The 19,112-nt window shown below is 40.2% G+C and overlaps 1 protein-coding gene across 1 annotated transcript in view; it reads right to left on the bottom strand.

Annotated features, from left to right (window-relative positions):
* The window catches only part of SPATA16 (spermatogenesis associated 16), a 117,116-nt gene that overhangs the window by 19,167 nt on the left and 78,837 nt on the right, over positions 1–19,112 (bottom strand). Inside the window, exons 7-9 of the mRNA XM_077827197.1 lie at positions 18,310–18,422; positions 8,933–9,097; positions 2,667–2,747 (exon numbers count right to left, since the gene is read on the bottom strand). Coding sequence (XP_077683323.1) covers positions 2,667–2,747; positions 8,933–9,097; positions 18,310–18,422 — 359 coding nt within the window. The remainder of the gene's footprint in view (positions 1–2,666; positions 2,748–8,932; positions 9,098–18,309; positions 18,423–19,112) is intronic.

Below are 19,112 nucleotides of genomic sequence, written 5' to 3'. Positions count from 1 at the left end.
GCTTAATAAGAAAAGGAGGACTTGTGGCACCTTAGAGACTAACAAATTTATTTGAGCATGAGCTTTTGTGAGCTACAGCTCACTGCATCCGATGAAGTGAGCTGTAGCTCACGAAAGCTTATGCTCACATAAATTGGTTAGTCTCTAAGGTGTCACAAGTACTTCTTTTCTTTTTGCGAATACAGACTAACACGGCTGCTACTCTGAATACTGCTTAATGTTGATTGGATGGTCATATAATGCAATTGTTTGCAGTTGCTGTTCCTGGTTGCTACAGGTCACTGAGATGGTCACACTGGGCACCAAAATCAAGAGTGGGGGGAGACCGTTTCTCCTGTGCTCTCAGTGGTCCCTCTGGTGGCATGCTGGCAGCATGGAAGAAAAGGAGAAAGACAAATGACTTCACAGAGAAGAGCTGGACCAATGGGGCAGGGAGGGAGTGAGGGTGGAAGGGAGAGGGGTCAGAGGGAGTAGATTGGAATGAAGAGCCTGGGGGCAAGACTGGGACTGGGTGCCAGTGTGTGTGTGATCATGTAATTAAAGACAGTGTCATAATACTAATAATAAAGTTGCCCAATCAACCTTATTTTTGGTATTTCCTACCTTTGAATGTTTGATGTTGCAAACATAATATTTGTTTAACACAGATTTGGAGTTCTGTATACCTAGGACAGAACCATTCTGCCCTCCTATGGCTCAAATTGTAACTCTTTGGGAGACACCTAATTATATGAAGAGATCACCTCAAAGCACCAAATTCCGTTAGCAGAAATGAGCACACCTCTCACACTGCTGTCCATGGGAGTTGTATCTGAGGCTAGAAAGTGACCCTTTTAACTAAGGAGGAGGGGTAATTGTAAATGAGGCATAAGGCAGTTGGTCTTCGTGGACATTCAACTAGCTGTTTGTATTTCTTTTTAAATTTTATATCAATGTCTAGTTATTATTTATGAAGGAAATATTATAAGCATTAAAAATCTCATCTCATGGGATCTGTGGGCAGATGTGAGATAATCAGAAGATATACCAATTGCAGAGCAGAAATTTTGTGAACATTATAGCATTTATTTAATCTCTTCATATTTCTAATAAAATATGACAAAAAGACATCTCCTTATTACTCTAGGTATTTTTGAAAAATATTTGAAAAAACCCCAATGATTGCCTTTTGCAACAATCCTGAACTTTGAAAAGGTCATCATAAGCCACTGATCTGACATCTAGACAATGAATTATTTCTTGTTAAAACTGCATTCAGACACAACATATTCTGGGAATTTTAACTCAGTTGGCTTCAGTTGTAATCACTGGTTCTGAAAGTGACTAAATCCCTCTACGTTCCTCTGGCAGCTTCTATTTGAACAGTTTTGAATATCTCTGTCATATTTGGTTAGTTAGAAATATTTTTGTTTGTTTAAAAGTTTTGAAATTTCAAAAACAAACCCAGATCACTGGAATATAAGGAAATAAACAAATGGAATGGAGGCTATTGGGGGATTCTGGTGATATCACAAACCACTATCGCTCTGCTGGTTTGAGAGAGCATGGAACGCTCAGTGCCCAAATTCCTCTGCATTCTTTGCATAGATGTAGAAGCACATTAGTATTCTGAAATAATGAGGGACATGTTCTTGTCTCAATTACTCCTGTGTAACTCTGGAGTACATGCTACTGAGTTACCATGAGTCAATGGATTTAGGGTTAGAGTTTGCAGTGATGTGACTGAGACCTGAATCTAGCTCCTCAGCTCCCTGGAACCACAAGTTCAGGTCCTGGCAGGATTCAAATTCAAGTAATCTGCCCTTCATTTTTCCAAGAGAGATGCCATTTGCTATGCATGGGTATTTAGATGGGATCTTTAAAACTGAAGTCCCATCTGTCCAGCTGGGACACTGAAGATCCCATGACAATCTGTAACAGAGCAATGCTCTGAACCTCGAGCAAAATTTCCCCTTGCCTGTGCTGTCATCCCCTTTCTCAGAGGTGGTTGTATTTAACCAGTGCTGTATGTGCACAATTGTAAAGTGCTTTGGGGTGAAAGGCTTTGTGTCAATATACGATATCCTTATTTCTTCACAGGCAGGCCACTATTTATTACATAGAATCAAATTCATCCCAGTGCTGACAGTCCGCACAAGAGTTGAGGTACCATTTAAGCCCTTCTTACGTCCCTTAAGGGTGATATTGACCAAATGCAGAGGTCCCAAGAAAGGCACTACACACCTGGTAAGCCTCACACCACCTAAGCCTCACTTAAGCTTTTCAGTGGGGTTTAAGTGAGGTGTAAATAGCGCACAGAGTCTTGTGTGTGTTCTCTGATCTGTGCTGAATTTTACTTGTATTGAAAAACAGTTAAAACAATACCCCAAATGGGGGAGAATGAAGGTAAGTATACTAATGAATAAAACGAAGCGATCAAACTGTTTCCCCAGACAACGACCATGTGAAACTGTTAACGCTGTCAAAGGTTGAACATATGAGAGTATTAAGTCAAAAACAAATACTTATTTGGGGCTAACCGTCTGTGCACTAACAAGCGCCAAGACAAAGGGTGTGGCTCACAATAGCACCAACTTTCGTTTTCACCACTGGAACAAATGAGAGCCAAGAGGACATTCACTCCCTGAGAAGCAGAGTATTCTGCTGTCTTCAGCTGCAAGTTTTACCTTCTGAATTTTATTCCACACACGTTCTTTATCACTTCTTCCTTCAAGGGTGTCCATGGCATCTGCCATTAGCGACTGCAGCTGCGGCACCAAGATAAAAATTATCAGTGTGGAATTCACACAGAAATAACTTCTCTAAATACACAGATTAAAACCTAATTAAAAATTCATTTGTACACTGATGATTTTATTACTCATCTTTCACACAATGAGCACCACCACCTCATCTTTGCTTCAACCATTACCCTGTATTATTGTGGATATAAAATACTAAACAATGGGGAAAATTCCACTGGAAAATTTGTACTTAAGACTATAGATTTTAATGCAGTAAATGTTTATATTTTTAAAGCCACTTTTGGGTTGTAAAGAACAAAGGTTCCATATTTCATTATTTAATTCTCCAAGATATTCTATGTATTACAAGAATTTTTGTATGTGTTTTCTTCCAAGGCTAATGTATCATAATTTAAGACAGCATGTAAAACCACTAGAGGACAATGCTAAAGCTGAGATGTTTTTACTGTATCTCAAAGCATGTAGCTCATTTACCTTTTTTAATATCATTTTCTTTGACAGAGCCTTCCCATCATTCAGCATAACAGAGCATAAAGAACAAGGCAGACTATTTCTACTGTAACTATAAGAAGTATGTATTGATAAATGCTTGATAACCAGTATTCAGTGCTAGAGGCGAGGCCCAAAATTCAGTGTGGTTATGGCATTGCCTCATTTGGGGTCCTCCTCTCAAACATTTTCAGAAATACATTTTCAACTGCATTTAAATAGCATAATAATATAGGAATTGCCAGACTGAATCAGACACCTACTTCATCCAGTCCTGGTTTCTGTCTCCAGCAGTGGCCAGCACCAGATGCTTCAGAGGAAGGTGCAAGAAACCTCACATTAAGCAGATGTGGAATAACTGCCCCCTCCCGATTAGGTCTCCTCCTAAACCCTTTAGTTAGTGATCAGCTTAAGGCCTGAAACATGAGGTTTAATATTTCTTCCAAAGTTTGTTAGCATTACCTATTATAACTCTGGAAATCACATAAACGTCCAATCTCCTCAAGGGTTTGGTATAAAAGAACACATATATAAGGGAATTCAGAATTAAGATTCAGAAGATTCAGGTGGTGAACATTGCCAATTACTTACCTTTCTGTACCTAGGTAGTGCAGGACCTTAATATGAGTACATGTTCTGATGACATATAGGATCACTGACATTTAGGCTCAATAGAGCAAGGTAAGGGACAGCTGACTTGTAATCTGAGCAGGTTTCAGAGTAGCAGCCGTGTTAGTCTGTATTCGCACAAAAAAAAAAAAGGAGTACTTGTGGCACCTTAGAGACTAACAAATTTATTTGAGCATAAGTTTTCGTGTGCTACAGCTCACTGCATCAGATGCATTCAGTGGAAAATACAGTGGGGAGATTTATATACACAGAGAACATGAAACAATGGGTGTTATCATACACACTGTAAGGAGAGTGATCACTTAAGATGAGCTATTACAAGCAGGGGGGGAGGAGGGAAGAAAACCTTTTGTAGTGATAATGAAGGTGGGCCATTTCCAGCCGTTGACAAGAACGTCTGAGGAACAGTGTGGGGGGGGAGGGGAAATAAACATGGGGAAATAGTTTTACTTTGTGTAATGACCCATCCACTCCCAGTCTCTATTCAAGCCTAAGTTAATTGTATCCACTTTGCAAATTAATTCCAATTCAGCAGTCTCTCATTGGAGTCTGTTTCTGAAGTCTTTTTGTTGTAATATTGTGACTTTTAGGTCTGTAATTGAGTGACCAAAGAGATTGAAGTGTTCTCCGACTCGTTTATGAATGTTATAATTCTTGACATCTGATTTGTGTCCATTGATTCTTTTACATAGAGACTGTCCAGTTTGACCAATGTACATGGCAGAGGGGCATTGCTGGCACATGATGGCATATATCACATTGGTAGATGTGCAGGTGAACGAGACTCTGATGGTGTGGCTGATGTGATTAGGCCCTATGATGGTGTCCCCTGAATAGATATGTGGACACAGTTGGCAATGAGCTTTGTTGCAAGGATAGGTTCCTGGGTTAGTGGTTCTGTTGTGTGGTATGTGGTTGCTGGTGAGTATTTGCTTCAGGTTGGGGGGCTGTCTGTAAGCAAGGACTGGCCTGTCTCCCAAGATCTGTGAGAGGGATGGGTAGTCCTTCAGGATAGGTTGTAGATCCTTGATGATGCGTTGGAGGGGTTTTAGTTGGGGGCTGAAGGTGACGGCTAGTGGCGTTCTGTTATTTTCTTTGTTGGGCCTGTCCTGGAGTAGGTAACTTCTGGCTACTCTTCTGGCTCTGTCAATCTGTTTCTTCACTTCAGCAGGTGGGTATTGTAGTTGTAAGAATGCTTGATAGAGATCTTGTAGGTGTTTGTCTCTGTCTGAGGGGTTGGAGCAAATGCGGTTGTATTGTAGAGCTTGGTTGTAGACAATGGATCGTATGGTGTAATCTGGGTGAAAGCTGGAGGCATGAAGGTAGGAATAGCGGTCAGTAGGTTTCCGGTATCGGGTGGTGTTTATGTGACCATCGCTTATTAGCACCGTAGTGTCCAGGAAGTGGATCTCTTGTGTGGACTGGTCCAGGCTGAGGTTGATGGTGGGATGGAAATTGTTGAAATCATGGTGGAATTCCTCAAGGGCTTCTTTTCCATGGGTCCAGATGATGAGGATGTCATCAATATAGCGCAAGTAGAGTAGGGGCATTAGGGGACGAGAGCTGAGGAAGCGTTTTTCTAAGTCAGCCATAAAAATGTTGGCATACTGTGGGGCCATGCAGGTACCCATAGCAGTGCCACTGGTTTGAAGGTATACATTGTCTCCAAATGTGAAACAGTTATGGGTGAGGACAAAGTCACAAAGTTCAGCCACCAGGTTTGCCGTGACATTACACAAAATAAAACTATTTCCCCATGTTTATTCCTCCCCCCCACACTGTTCCTCAGACGTTCTTGTCAACTGCTGGAAATGGCCCACCTTGATTATCACTACAAAAGGTTTTCTTCCCTCCTGCTGGTATTAGCTCATCTTAAGTGATCACTCTCCTTACAGAGTGTATGATAACACCCATTGTTTCATGTTCTCTGTGTATATAAATCTCCCCACTGTATTTTCCACTGAATGCATCCGATGAAGAGAGCTGAAGCTTATGCTCAAATAAATTTGTTAGTCTCTAAGGTGCCACAAGTACTCCTTTTCTTTTTGTAATCTGAGCAGTAGTTCTATAATTCCTAATTTTATGGAAAAAAGTATCAACATTCAAGTTTTTTCAGTTAAAATTACTTCCCCATGCTGCAGTGCTAGAGAAATAATGCAAAATCATCTCCATGAATACGCACTTAAATCTCTAAATGAGTTTGCTTTGGTTACATTCACTCCCCCCTTTTGTGTTAATTTTCTACAAGTATCCATTGGACAGAGTCTTATTGGTCCAAATATTTGCAGAAAACAAATGTCAGTCTTTTGCATAAGTATTTGTGGAAAACAAAAAACACAAGTTCTGCCATTGGCTTTAACAGGAGCAGAGTGAAAGTCTTTGATAGACCTGTTTGGGAATTTTCTGTTGGAATAGTTTTCTGATAGAAAATGTCCTTTTTGCAAAATGTAAGTTTTCTGCAGAAAAATTTCATTTTTGCTGAAAAATTTTAATTTTGCATCAGGAAAAATTCAAACAATGCTTCTTGGCTATCTCTCAGGAAGGCTCCTATCACTTTCTCTTTCTGCCTTTTTGGAGAAAGTGAAATTGACAGGAGCCTTCCAGGAAGGCAGTCAGGAAGCTGAAAAATTCTGTTTTGGTTCTCCAGAAACAAAAGTTTTCTGGAAATTCATTCTCATGAAAAATTTCATATTTTTGATCTTTTATCCCATTTAAAATGGACAGTTTTTCAAAAAAGCAAAGTTTTTCATGAGAATGGAATTCCATTTTTCAGACAGCTTTGGTCTTTGATTTATGGGAATGTAAATGTGAAACCACAAAACCTCTGGAAGGTCTTTATTGATTGTTGTTTGCATTGACAGATCAAATTAACTGAAGTCTCCTCTGCCCCAACAGATTTTATGAATTAACAGTAATTTAAAAAATCCTGAGCTGAGGTTCTCTCTGCCATATTTTAGGACTCTGTGAATTTATATGGTTTAGTAGTTACAGAAAGGAGTTTATATCTGAAATGCCTCCGGAGGCCCTTTGCTGTATCAGTGGAAATGGCATACTGCTGTAATTCTAGAGGGTTTTTTTCTTTTTACTGCTTAAACTGTACATAATAATAAACATATGGCAGGTTTAGCATTTTCCTACGAGTAAATCTGAAACTAGCCTTACATGGGCTGAAGTCTAATTTCATTTGCACCAGTGTAAATCTAGAGTATCTCCACTGACTTACACAGGTGCAAATGAGAACAGGATCTGGCCTGTTATATTCTTGATGGAAAGATATCAACAATCTAGTCATACAGCTATAAATGGGAATTAAGGACTAAGCAAAACCACCAGAGTGTGCACTCATTAAGGCTACTATCCAGTGCCCACTGAAATCAGTGGGAATTTTCCTATTAACTTGAATGGATACTGTATCAGGCTCTGAGAGCCCAATCCTGCAAACAGTTACTCCTGCATGTACAGTCTCTCCCAGGTAGCTTCCCATTGAAATAACTGGGAGACTCAGCAGGAGTAACTGCAGAATTGTGCCCTAACTGAGAGATACCCAAACTTTGCTATAACATTCCAGCCCTAAGGAATTTGCGTCTCCTTTAATGTAAACAGTTTAAAGAATGCAGTCAGACAGAGTCCTGGAGAAGATGAGAGGGCAAAGAACCACTGGGAAATGAAGAAAATCATAAGTACATTTTAATACTGTGGACAGGACAGCTTGTTAATTTTTCTCTCCTTTTAAATCATCTGTACTTCGAGCTTGGCAAACAAGGAATTTCCTATTGAATGTTTAACATTCATGATTGAATATTCAGTAATGGGCTCTGGTTCTGCCAAGTCCTAAGCAAAAAAGAAAAGAATAGTTTTTCCTTGTCCTTGTTTTCCTGAGGCTTCCTGGAACTTAGCTTCAAAAAAAGTTCCCAGGAAGGTCAAGCTTGCAGCTGGAGAAAAGCTGTTGTAAGTAGATTTAGGCAACATTTTAACAGTATGTTTCTTAGCTGTGATATAATAAAAAATATAGTACCCTGGAGAAAGTCTGTGCTGACAAATGTATCAGTAACTCAAGATATTCCTCTAGTCAGCCTTACAACATGGGGACATAGGGTTCTAATACCAGAAAACCCTTGCCAAAAGGATGGTGACTTTTAATAAACTATTTGCTCTGTAATGTGGTTTCCCCTTATCTTGAATACAGTCTTCAAAATCCAGCGACTACCTCCCTCAGCCATAGGCACTTGGTCAGCTTCTCTATGGCAAGCTACTCTGAGAAGCTTCCGTGCTGCAGAGCTTAGGAGCTTTGCAGGATTGCAGTCAAACCTCGGGGATTGGCTTTAGGAAATCCAAGAGCTTCGGTAAACCAGGATTTGGATCATCAAAGTCTGACCAAATAAATGGAGGGAGTGAGGATCATGTAATCCTCATTCAGGCAAATCATGAGAGAGATTTGTTTTGCTTGAATAAGAGGCCTTAAATATTTAACACATGCAGGTGGCTTAATAAAACAACCTTTATCCTATACGATACTGACAACGCTTGTGCTTCTATAACACTTGCCATTTATGGAGATTGAAGTCAGTTAAAAACGTTAATGAATTCTGCTTCACAACACCCCTCTGAGTGTTAATATCCTCATTTTGCACACAAAGAAACTGAAGCACAGAAGAGCAAAAGTGACTTGCCCAAAGTCACACAGCAATTCTGTGACAGCGCCAGGGATAGAAAACTTTTGAATCCCACTCTGGTGCTCTAACCACTCGACCATTCTGCCTCTTTTGTTTCATTCAGCCACAGTGCTAGATGTTTTAAATACATCACAATCTAAATAACTGCGTTTTCTAAGATTATTTTCTGAGGATGAGAGGAAGGAAAAACATTTTAAAAACGCAAGTGTAAATGATTCAGACGGGTTGCATAGAAGTTATTCTTGCAGGTGCTTAGCTCCTCCTCTGCAGTGAGGTTTTCAAAACTATTCCAAGTTCTCTGCACATTAAAAATTGACTTCCACTACAAATAGCACTGCAATGTTTTTTTCCCCCCGGCTACAAAAGCCAAAACAAGGATTAAAAATAAATACTCACCAATTCAGCATCCTGCTGACTGATGTCCTGTAGATAGGGAATGGTTGCTAGCTCAGCCATCGCTTGATTAATCACTTGAGACTGTTCCTTGACTCGCTGCAACCGACTGAGGAGGCTGGCATACTGCAACTTCTCTATCACACCTGAACATGCAGAGAAACTCTCCTATCCTCTCAGCAAAAGCAAATGGGTTAGAAGAGAGCCACAGAAAATCTACTTCTCTCTTGAGACTTATGTCAGGGCTTATCATCATATATATTCACGCTGGCAATACTGGAACCAAAGAGGTGTACAGCACCTTTAAGATAATGCTTTCTAAAATCTTATATAGAAAAAAAAATCATCCTTTACACAATCTCTCTAGTAGTAATAGAAAAATAAATACATAGCTTAAAACAGATAGGAAGGGGGAGACTGCAGATATCCGATATTAATGTAATTTTTATTGTCATCACTTAGAAAAGGCTTTTCCATAATCCTCTTTGTTAAAATATGGTTTGGCTTTTATGCTTTTCATGTTTCAGCGAAGAGGTTGAGGAAACCATGTAATGCATAAATCTACCACATGTTCACAGGCAAAGAAAATCCACAGCTTTCAAACCTGATCTTAAACACCAGAAAGCTGCAGAATCGGAGTCTGATCCTGCAGGCACTTAGGCAAGGGCTACCTTTCAGCACATGAGGAGCCTAGTCATGTGCTTATATTTAAGCACATCCCCAAGGAGTTGCAGAATTAGGGTCTTAAAAAGTGCCTAAAGATCTACACAGGTGCCTAGTGGGATTTTCAAAAGATGCCTAACTCCCACGGCACCTAATCTACTTCAGTTCTTTTGAAAATCACCCCACATGCCTAATATTTATTTGAAAATCAGATCTTTAGAGCATATTCACGTATTTTCTTGAGGAAGGTGGGACAGGAGAAAGGGGAGCTAATATCTTCATTACCCTCTTTTTTGAAGCGTACACAGCTCTCTCACTGAAAACTCCTTAACAGGTGTTACGAAAGCAAACTATTAGTGATTAGAAAGATATACAAGTTCAGCGGGAGCTGTGTGCGCTCAGCATCCCTGAAAATCAGCCCACTTATTTAAGAGCCTGAAATTCAAAATGTTGGACTAGATTTTCAAGACAGCTTCTAATAGTTTTGGCAGATCTTTGTTCCCACAATCACATATAGTTGCAAAACAGCAAGTGCGGTTGCATCCACCTAGATACCTAGCTTTGTGATTTATGGGTCCAATCAGTTAATGGGCTGGTTGACATTTTTTGAATGAAATGAGGTTTCTTTGGGCTGGTTGACATTTTTTGAATGAAATGAGGTTTCTTTGGCAAAAATCTTGACTTTTAACTCTTGGTTTTTCACAAAAGTTTGAGACATTTTTTAACTGACATTTTAATTAAAGAAGTCATCAAACGGTTATTGCAATTGTTATCAAAAACTTGTATTTTCAGTAAATGAAAGATTTTGATAAGAATCCTGATAACGATTTTGTTACAGTTTTTGATAAAAATGTTCTTACAAAATTTCACAAAAGTTTTTGAAAAAAATAAAAAAGGGTCCCTTTTCAAAAATCTGTGAAATGGAAACAACTTTGAAACTTTCAATGTTTTTTTTTTCTATTTTTGACCAGTTCTAATAACTAGGCTCCTAAAAGTGAGCAATTGTGGATGTAATTAATTTTGCCTATAATTTTGGACCTCTGCTATGGGGGAAGGAATGGCATCCCAGTCAGAAATCAGGGTCTTCAAGCCTAACCATAAAAGAAAGATGAGAAGTTATATAAGTACAAGTAAATAATCCCTTCATCTCTCCAGGGAAGTCACTTCCTAAACTCCTACTCGTAAAACGACAGCGCTACAGAAGAAACCACCGGAGATCCTATGCAAGAGAAACGATTCTGTCCTCTATGCACCACAAAAAAGGTAACCCCAGCAGGTCAACACAGCCCCTGGTAGATAGAAAGACTGTAGCAGAAACAGGTGTACATCCTGTGGGTGCATCTATTATGTGGGCTCACTGAACCAAATCCCTGTATAGGGGATGTAGCAAGCCATGTTTATTACTTCTCCCCATGCACAGATAGCATGCTCATTTAGGCTCCAGCTTAGCAAAACATTTAAGCATGTACTGAAGTCCATCCCTATTCAGTAAACCACTTAAGCATCTGCTTAACTTCAGGAAGGTGCTTAAGTCCCATTGGCTTCAATGAACTTTAAATCAGATTCTTATGGGAGGTAGGGGAGATTCCACCCCTCAGCCCCGTCATCATTTTTGCAGTGAGAAAAGCCCTATTCTACAGGCTTTCCATGTCCCCAAGATATGAATTAGAATAATTAGAATGCAAAGTCAAGGAAAAGGTTTGTATCATTGCAGCAATATAGATATATATATTCATTCAAATAAAGAAGAGCCATTAATTAATGAGAATGAGAGAGAGAATTTATCAACATGTAACAATTGAAAACAAGTCAAATAACATTTTTGGTTGCAGCAGAAAGTTGTTTTCTGGACTTCTGATCTCCCACCCCCATATAAATGATAAGAAATGAGTGTATTCATAGAATCATAGAATCATAGAATATCAGGGTTGGAAGGGACCTCAGGAGGTCATCTAGTCCAACCCCCTGCTCAAAGCAGGACCAATCCCCAATTAAGTCATCCCAGCCAGGGCTTTGTCAAGCCTGACCTTAAAAACTTCTAAGGAAGGAGATTCTACCACCTCCCTAGGTAACGCATTCCAGTGTTTCACCACCCTCCTAGTGAAAAAGTTTTTCCTAATATCCAACCTAAACCTCCCTCACTGCAACTTGAGACCATTACTCCTTGTCCTGTCCTCTTCTACCACTGAGAATAGTCTAGAACCATCCTCTCTGGAACCACCTCTCAGGTAGTTGAAAGCAGCTATCAAATCCTCCCTCATTCTTCTCTTCTGCAGACTAAACAATCCCAGTTCCCTCAGCCTCTCCTCATAAGTCATGTGTTCCAGACCCCTAATCATTTTTGTTGCCCTTCGCTGGACTCTCTCCAATTTATCCACATCCTTCTTGTAGTGTGGGGCCCAAAATTGGCCACAGTACTCCAGATGAGGCCTTACCAATGCCGAATAGAGGGGGACGATCACGTCCCTCGATCTGCTCGCTATGCCCCTACTTATACATCCCAAAATGCCATTGGCCTTCTTGGCAACAAGGGCACACTGCTGACTCATATCCAGCTTCTCGTCCACTGTCACCCCTAAGTCCTTTTCCTCAGAACTGCTGCCTAGCCATTCGGCAGTATTGACTCATCAGCTGAGGAAGAGGTTAAAAATGCTTCTTCATTTGGCTGAACCATGCTGTCTTGGGGTGGGGGGGAGGAATAAGCATGCTTCTCCAATTTTTATAAAAGGAAAGGCGGGGGGGAGGAAAGGAAATCCCTCTTTGTCATCTTGATTTGCCAGAAAAATAGGGGAACACATCATGGAGCTAAAGAAAACAGATTTGGTGCCTGAGCCAGCTCGTGGTTTATGGCCCTAGCGATGTTATTGACATTTACAGTAGGACAGAAGTAAATAAATAAATAGCAGACAGCAGGATATTTTTAAAGGAATTATAACAGGTTGAACATTGTCAGGGGTTGTGTTTCAGTGACAATGAAAAATGAAGAAAGAGAGCGTAAATAAGCGCTTCTGGCACGAAAAAGAGTTCACAGGGATATGAACCACATGATGAGAATTACATGAACTAGAGTGGAGTTCAAGAGGCTACTAAGCTGCAGTAAAAATATAATAAAGTGGCCACGGATGAAGCTGAAACTGCCTCTACAGGTACAATGAAGGTTAAGTAAATAGCAATCTTAAATGGAGGCTTTAGGGGGGAAAGAATTGGCCTATTTAATAGAGGGAAGAGTTAAATGTCTAAGAAATAGGACTGTGATGTAACCAACAAATTCATCAGAAAGGTTGAAAATCTGTCTTCAATAGGAATGCAATACGGGACTAAAACATTAATTGGCAGACAAATCACAATGCTTTTCCTTCCAGATGCGCACAGACATACATCATCCAGGTCTCACACAGAATAAATGAAAAGTAAAATTAATAATTGTTGGGCCTTATCCTGCAGCCCTCACTCACATGTATCGTCTGATTGAAGTGAAGGGCCAAAGTTACTCCTAGGCCAGATTGCCCCCGCCCCAAAGAAAACCCGCAGCTAAAAGAGAAATCTCACAAGAGTTCCCCCTGAATTTAGACAGGTGGGGTTTGCCAGTCCACAGAAAAAGTAGTGGAATCTTGGGGGATCTGCTGGAAGGACAGGAACATCTAAGGATGTGTTTCAGAGTAGCAGCCGTGTTAGTCTGTATTCACAAAAAGAAAAGGAGTACTTGTGGCACCTTAGAGACTAACAAATTTATTTGAGCATAAGCTTTCATGAGCTAAACACCAGCTCTGGGATCCCTCTGTAAATCCTTGAAAGGACATTGCTAATGGAGAAGACCAACCCAACAGCAAACCAGTCTACTCCAGGTGGAGTTTGCTTGACACAATTACTGGGCAGTGAGAGGGGCCTCTGAAGCACAAAACCTAAAGCAAAGCAAGACTGTTGTCTTATTGCAAAAGAAGCTGGAGAGTCGGTAACATACAGGGCACCTTAAGTGTCCTTAAGAACTTTTCAGGTTGCATATTACTGGTCCCACATGACACTGAGATAAATCAGAGAGATGGTATTCCCCCTCTTGTTTTTCTAGATACTATTTAAGAACTAATATCTGTGTCCCCTCTATTCATTAATAAATTTTGATTGTGGAGTCCTAGAGAATAAGAGAAACTAAGTGATTGTTCATCTTAGATTTAAAGCTGGAACTCTGACATCAAATGCAAGTGGTGTGTCTAACCATCCAGCCTTGCGGAACAGAATTTTGCAAACTTCTGCAATCCAGTCCCCTACAGCTGTTGTCCCTCATTTTTATGGTATCTCCATTTTATCAGCTTAGCATGTGAATGATGCTGTGCCTTGCGAACAAGCCAATGGTGAGCTGGAACAGTCTGGAAATCTGTCATCACAGTTCTTCAATGCCCTCAGAATTCTCGAGATAACATACCCTGGAATCTGCTTATAATAAACACTGTTACAGAACTGAAAACAGACAGCAAAGCAATTTGTTCCCTAAGTGTGTTTTATTTCTGTATGTCTTCCTGTGGAACCCATTAAGGGGATTATATACCTAAGGGCCCCCTTTGGTCATGTTATGTAGCACCCTGTCCCATACATATGGGACGGCTCCAGGAGCAAAGTTCTACTCAACACAGACAACAGTAGCAGAGTCTGGCCCGTGGGACTATTTAGTTGAGTACCTGCTTACCAAGGGCTTCATAATCTGGCCCTAGAGTAAAAGTCTGCTTCTGCTCCCATTGTCTCAGTAAGAAAGACTTCCATGGGAGCAGGAAGTGGGAGACACTTAGATACCAAAGAGGTGAGCCTGGTGTAAATGTCTGGAAGATTAGATTTAAAGAATTTTTACCATCAGATGAAGTTACTACTAGAATGTGGTATCCTTCCTTATTCATTCTCAGTCTTACTTGACTATGCAAACAGTCTCAGTGATTTTAGTAGGGCCCTGTGGGTAGCAAGGTACTACTATTTAATTAAAGTAAGAGTATCACAACTGGGAGCACAATGTATGTTCGGCGTATATTTATCATTAACTCCCTGACTTACGAACAGCAAAGTTTGAATTAATTGTATAATTAACTCCAAGTTACTGTGCTGCATGTCTGAAGTGGTGGAATTGATTTATATTTAGGACAGCTGTTATTGTTTAATTAGCTCTGCTTTAGCACTAAGATGTTTCCACCAAGGAATATTATTAAAATGACTAGGAGAAGAATTTTGGGTTGCACAGAATTTTGGGTTGCAGAAGAATTTTGGGTTGCATTTTGGGTAGCTCTGGCTTTTCAATTTAAGCACAGCTTTTTTGTTTTTGTTTCCCCCCCATAAATGACCTTGTTTTCTTTTAACTCAGGAGAAGCTTGTGCAACTAACATCAGTAATTGAAGTGGAGTGGTCTACAAAATATATTCTTGTTGGGACTACTTTGTATATAGTTTGTGAGAAATAAATAACAGGCTTCAAGAAAAACTTGGAAGTTTCAAGAAAACTGAAGTGTCCAGTTTTTGCATTGCCTTGAATGAGGCTTTAATCAGGGCTAGCAGAATAGACCTTGCTCTGTACTGTTAGGTCTAGCTTGCTTTGTAATCTGATTTTTTGGTCAGGGGTGCTACGTTGTCAGGATCATTCTGCATTAAGAAGACTGAAGGGAAGGAAAACAGTCCCTCCCACAATAATATATGCCTGCATCTTTATATTTTTGTGCAAGATTGGCAGCTGCTGGTTCTAAATCAATGATAATTAGTTTTGTGTCAGGTTTTTCTCTCTTCTAGCAAAGCCCCTACTTATGACCTCCTGCTAAAGTGGCTGCTGGTTTAGAATCTATATGAATATGTCTTACTAAGTCCACTTAAAATTCTGCTTCTTGTAAAGTTAACTTGCATTCAGGGAGGTCTGATCAAAACTTCATGGGTGAAATCCTGGTCTTGCTGAAGTGAATTGAAGTTTTGCCCCTGATTTCAATAGGGGCAGGAGATCACCACATCTATTTTGGGGTTTCTCAGCTGGTATCCGTCTCAGCAAGAACAGTCATTTTAAAATCACAGGGCTAGATCCATAGCTGTTGTAAATTGGCATTGCTCTATTGAAGTCTATGGAGCTATGCCAGTTCACACCAGCTGAGTATCTGGCTCATAAACTCAGTAACCCTACCACATTTTCTACTGATCCTGTCTCTTAGAATCATGGAATCATAGAATATCAGGGAAGGGACCTCAGGACGTCATCTAGTCCAACCCCCTGCTCAAAGCAGGACCAATCCCCAATTTTTGCCCCAGATCCCTAAATGGCCCCCTCAGGGATTGAACTCGCAACCCTGGGTTTAGTAGGCCAATGCTCAAACCACTTACATTGGTTGAGTGCATCTTTTCTCTTGCATCCCCTATACCAAGATCTCAAACGTGAAACTTTTCTATTGAGACCATCTAGCCTTGTTTCCACAAATTCATTTCCAGGATAGATTAGAAATGGAGAAACATATTTCCCTGGTACTGAAGTTAGGCTTACTGGCCTGTAATTGCCAGGATCACATCTGGAGCCTTTTTTAAAAACTGACTTCAAATTAGCTACCCTCCAGTCATCTGGTACAGAGGCTGATTTAAGCAATAGGTTACATACTATAGTTAGTAATTCTGCAATTTTATATTTGAGTTCCACCACAACTCTTGGGTGAATATCATCTGGTTCTAGGGACTTATTATTGTTTGATTTATCAATTTGTTCCAAAGCCTCCTCTGCTGACAATTTATTCTGGGACAGTTCCTAAGATTTGTTACCTAAAAAGAATGGCTTGTTTTGGACCCAGATATGTTTCCATAAGGTTTTATATGAAGGTCTTAGAGAAGAAGTGGTAACATTACATACTTCAGATATAGTTCTCTGAAAACATCCCCTCCGTGTGCAGTGGCAGTCAAAAAAGCAAACAGAATGTTAGGAACCATTGCAAAAGGGCTAGATAATAAGACAGAAAATATAGTACCACTGCATAAATCCATGGTATACTCAGACCTTTAATACTGCATGCAGTTCTGGTCACCCCATCTCAAAAAAAATATATTAGAACTGGAACCAGGGGTTATCCAATGAAATTAATAGGCAGCACATTTAAAACAAACACAAGGAAGTACTTCACATGATGTGCAGTAAACCCATGGAACTCATTACCAGGGAATGCTGTGAAGGGCAAAAGTATAACTGGGTTAAAAAAAGAATTAGATAAATTAATGAAGGATAAGCCCATCAATAGCCAAGATGATCATGGATGCAACCCCATGCTCTGGGTGTCCTAAGCCTCTGACTGGAAGAAACTGCGACTGTATGACAGAGGATGGATCACTTGATTGCCCTGCTCTGTTCATTCCCTTGGAAGCATCTGGCATTGACCATTGCTGGTAGACAGGATACTGGACTAGATGGACCATTGGTCTGACCCAGTATGGCCATTCATATGTTCTAAAACTTGGGATGAAATCCTGCTCCCACTGAAGTCAATAGGAATTTTGCCATTAACTTCAAAGGGGCCAAGATTCCATCCTTGGAAGCATCAAAGTTGTCTAAATAGACTTCAGGATTTTTTTATGCTAAAGATGCACAAGCACATCAGTAACACATAATGTACTTTCTCAAAGTGGTGCCATTTCAAATCAGCCTCCACACCATTTAGAAGGGGATTTGGGTCAGTCAGAGAATGATCAAGGACAGATGAATTCAAAGAGGCATGCTAACACTGAAAACAAAAAAGATACATTTCCTTTGGGATCTGTGCCATGAGACTCCTTCACCTTCCTCATACTGAGCTAAGAAGCAAATGTTTTATTAGGGTCCATTTCTGTAAGGTGCTGAGCACCTTCACCTCCCACTGAGTTTGTGAGTTCTGTCCTTTATTGTCTGTTTACTTATTACTGTCAGAGTGAAGAAGATATAATTTCTCGAAGATTTTAGCTAATGTTTTTCACTTGATAGAGGTTGCTAAGTAGCAGTTCTGTCCACCTCCTACCTACTGTCAGACAGTAAGAATATTAATTCTGTCATTTGCTAAAACACCTGATGAGGAAATGCCTCTGATTTTTCCAAGACACAGATAACTAGAAAACTGTTATTGCTAGGGAAAAAATGTTAACATTAGCATTTGCAGTCTGTTGAGGAGAGGTTCTTCCACTTATTTTCTGGAGAACAATTTAAGAATTGCATTAAAATAGTCTAGTCTACATGCAAATTTCATTTTTGACCTTTTGTGCTAATCAAAAGCCAAAGTGATAAAAAGCTGTGTACATTACAGTAAAAAGTATGGTGTGGAATATGCTAATATCTCTACAATATGTCTGTCTCAGATTTGAAAGTAATTTCACATACTTCCCTATGTAGAGGCTAGGTTGGAATTGAATCTAAGGGTATGTCTACACTACAATAAAACACTCATGGCTGGCCCATATCAGCTGGCTCAGACTTGCAGGACTTGGGCTGCGGGGCTATAAAATTGCAATGTAGATGTCCCGGCTCAGGGTTCTGTTGAAGTCAGCTGAGTGCTTTGCAGACATACGTGCATAGTTTGCCACACATCAAAGAACCACGAACTAAAAATATTTTCCTGTTTCTGAAATTACAGATTCATTTAAATATCTGTCTGAAACAACAGAATAAAAGACATCAACAAAACACATCTTAATCATCACATATACACAAACCTCTATTACTGCATTCACTGCATTTTATAAAGTAGAATCTATACCCACAGTTAATTTGGTGCCTCTGATAAAATCCATTATTGGCAAGATCTTTTTCCCTATGGTCTCCAAGTGTCTTACTGATTCTTCTCTTGTAAGAGGACTAAAAGGAGCTCTGTGTTCTAAGAAATGAAATAGTAAACCTTGATATTGTTTTTGATCATACCAGTGCACAGTGCACCTTTCATACAAGGTATTCTGTCGGGGATTTAGCAAACCATGTGGGCTCGGGGAAGTGTCACCTTGCTAGGAAAAGCCACCCAGACACTCAGCTGGCAGGAGCAGAGAAAGTAAGCTACAGGAGGGACCTCTGGAAGCTGATGATGTCACCAGAGCCTGGTTGCTTTATTTTATTCCAGTTTTTAATCTGGTCATTCTCCCGCCTGTGCTGGTTGGATGTTCACTACCACCCCCTTCCTTCACCCTGTCTATACTTCAGCCTCACTCCCCCTGCCTTTCATGCTCCCTTTCTTCCCTCCTTTTTCCTTACTCCCCTCCACTGCTGAATCTTTTGCTCTTTGCACAACAATAATATGACAGAACCACTGGGGCACTGTTGGGTCCCAAATAACTGCATTTGCTCAATAAATACAAACATGCAAGGCCTACCTACATACATACTGCTGCTCTGGCTGGTTTCTCGTGCTTCTAAAAATATGTGAGCACCACTCAGGGATTACAAACTATTTAATGGAATACTACCCTATTCCTATACACCAGGAGTGGCCAAATTTACTGACCCGCTGAGCCGCTTACTATAATTCTAAAAAGTTTGAGAGCTGCAAGACATGCACAACCTGCCCTGTGGGGTG

Source organism: Eretmochelys imbricata, chromosome 9 (assembly GCF_965152235.1).
Source record: "Eretmochelys imbricata isolate rEreImb1 chromosome 9, rEreImb1.hap1, whole genome shotgun sequence".
Classification (NCBI taxonomy): domain Eukaryota; kingdom Metazoa; phylum Chordata; order Testudines; family Cheloniidae; genus Eretmochelys; species Eretmochelys imbricata.
The sequence above is the reverse complement of the archived record's forward strand: the minus strand, read 5'-3'. Positions and strand labels throughout refer to the sequence as shown.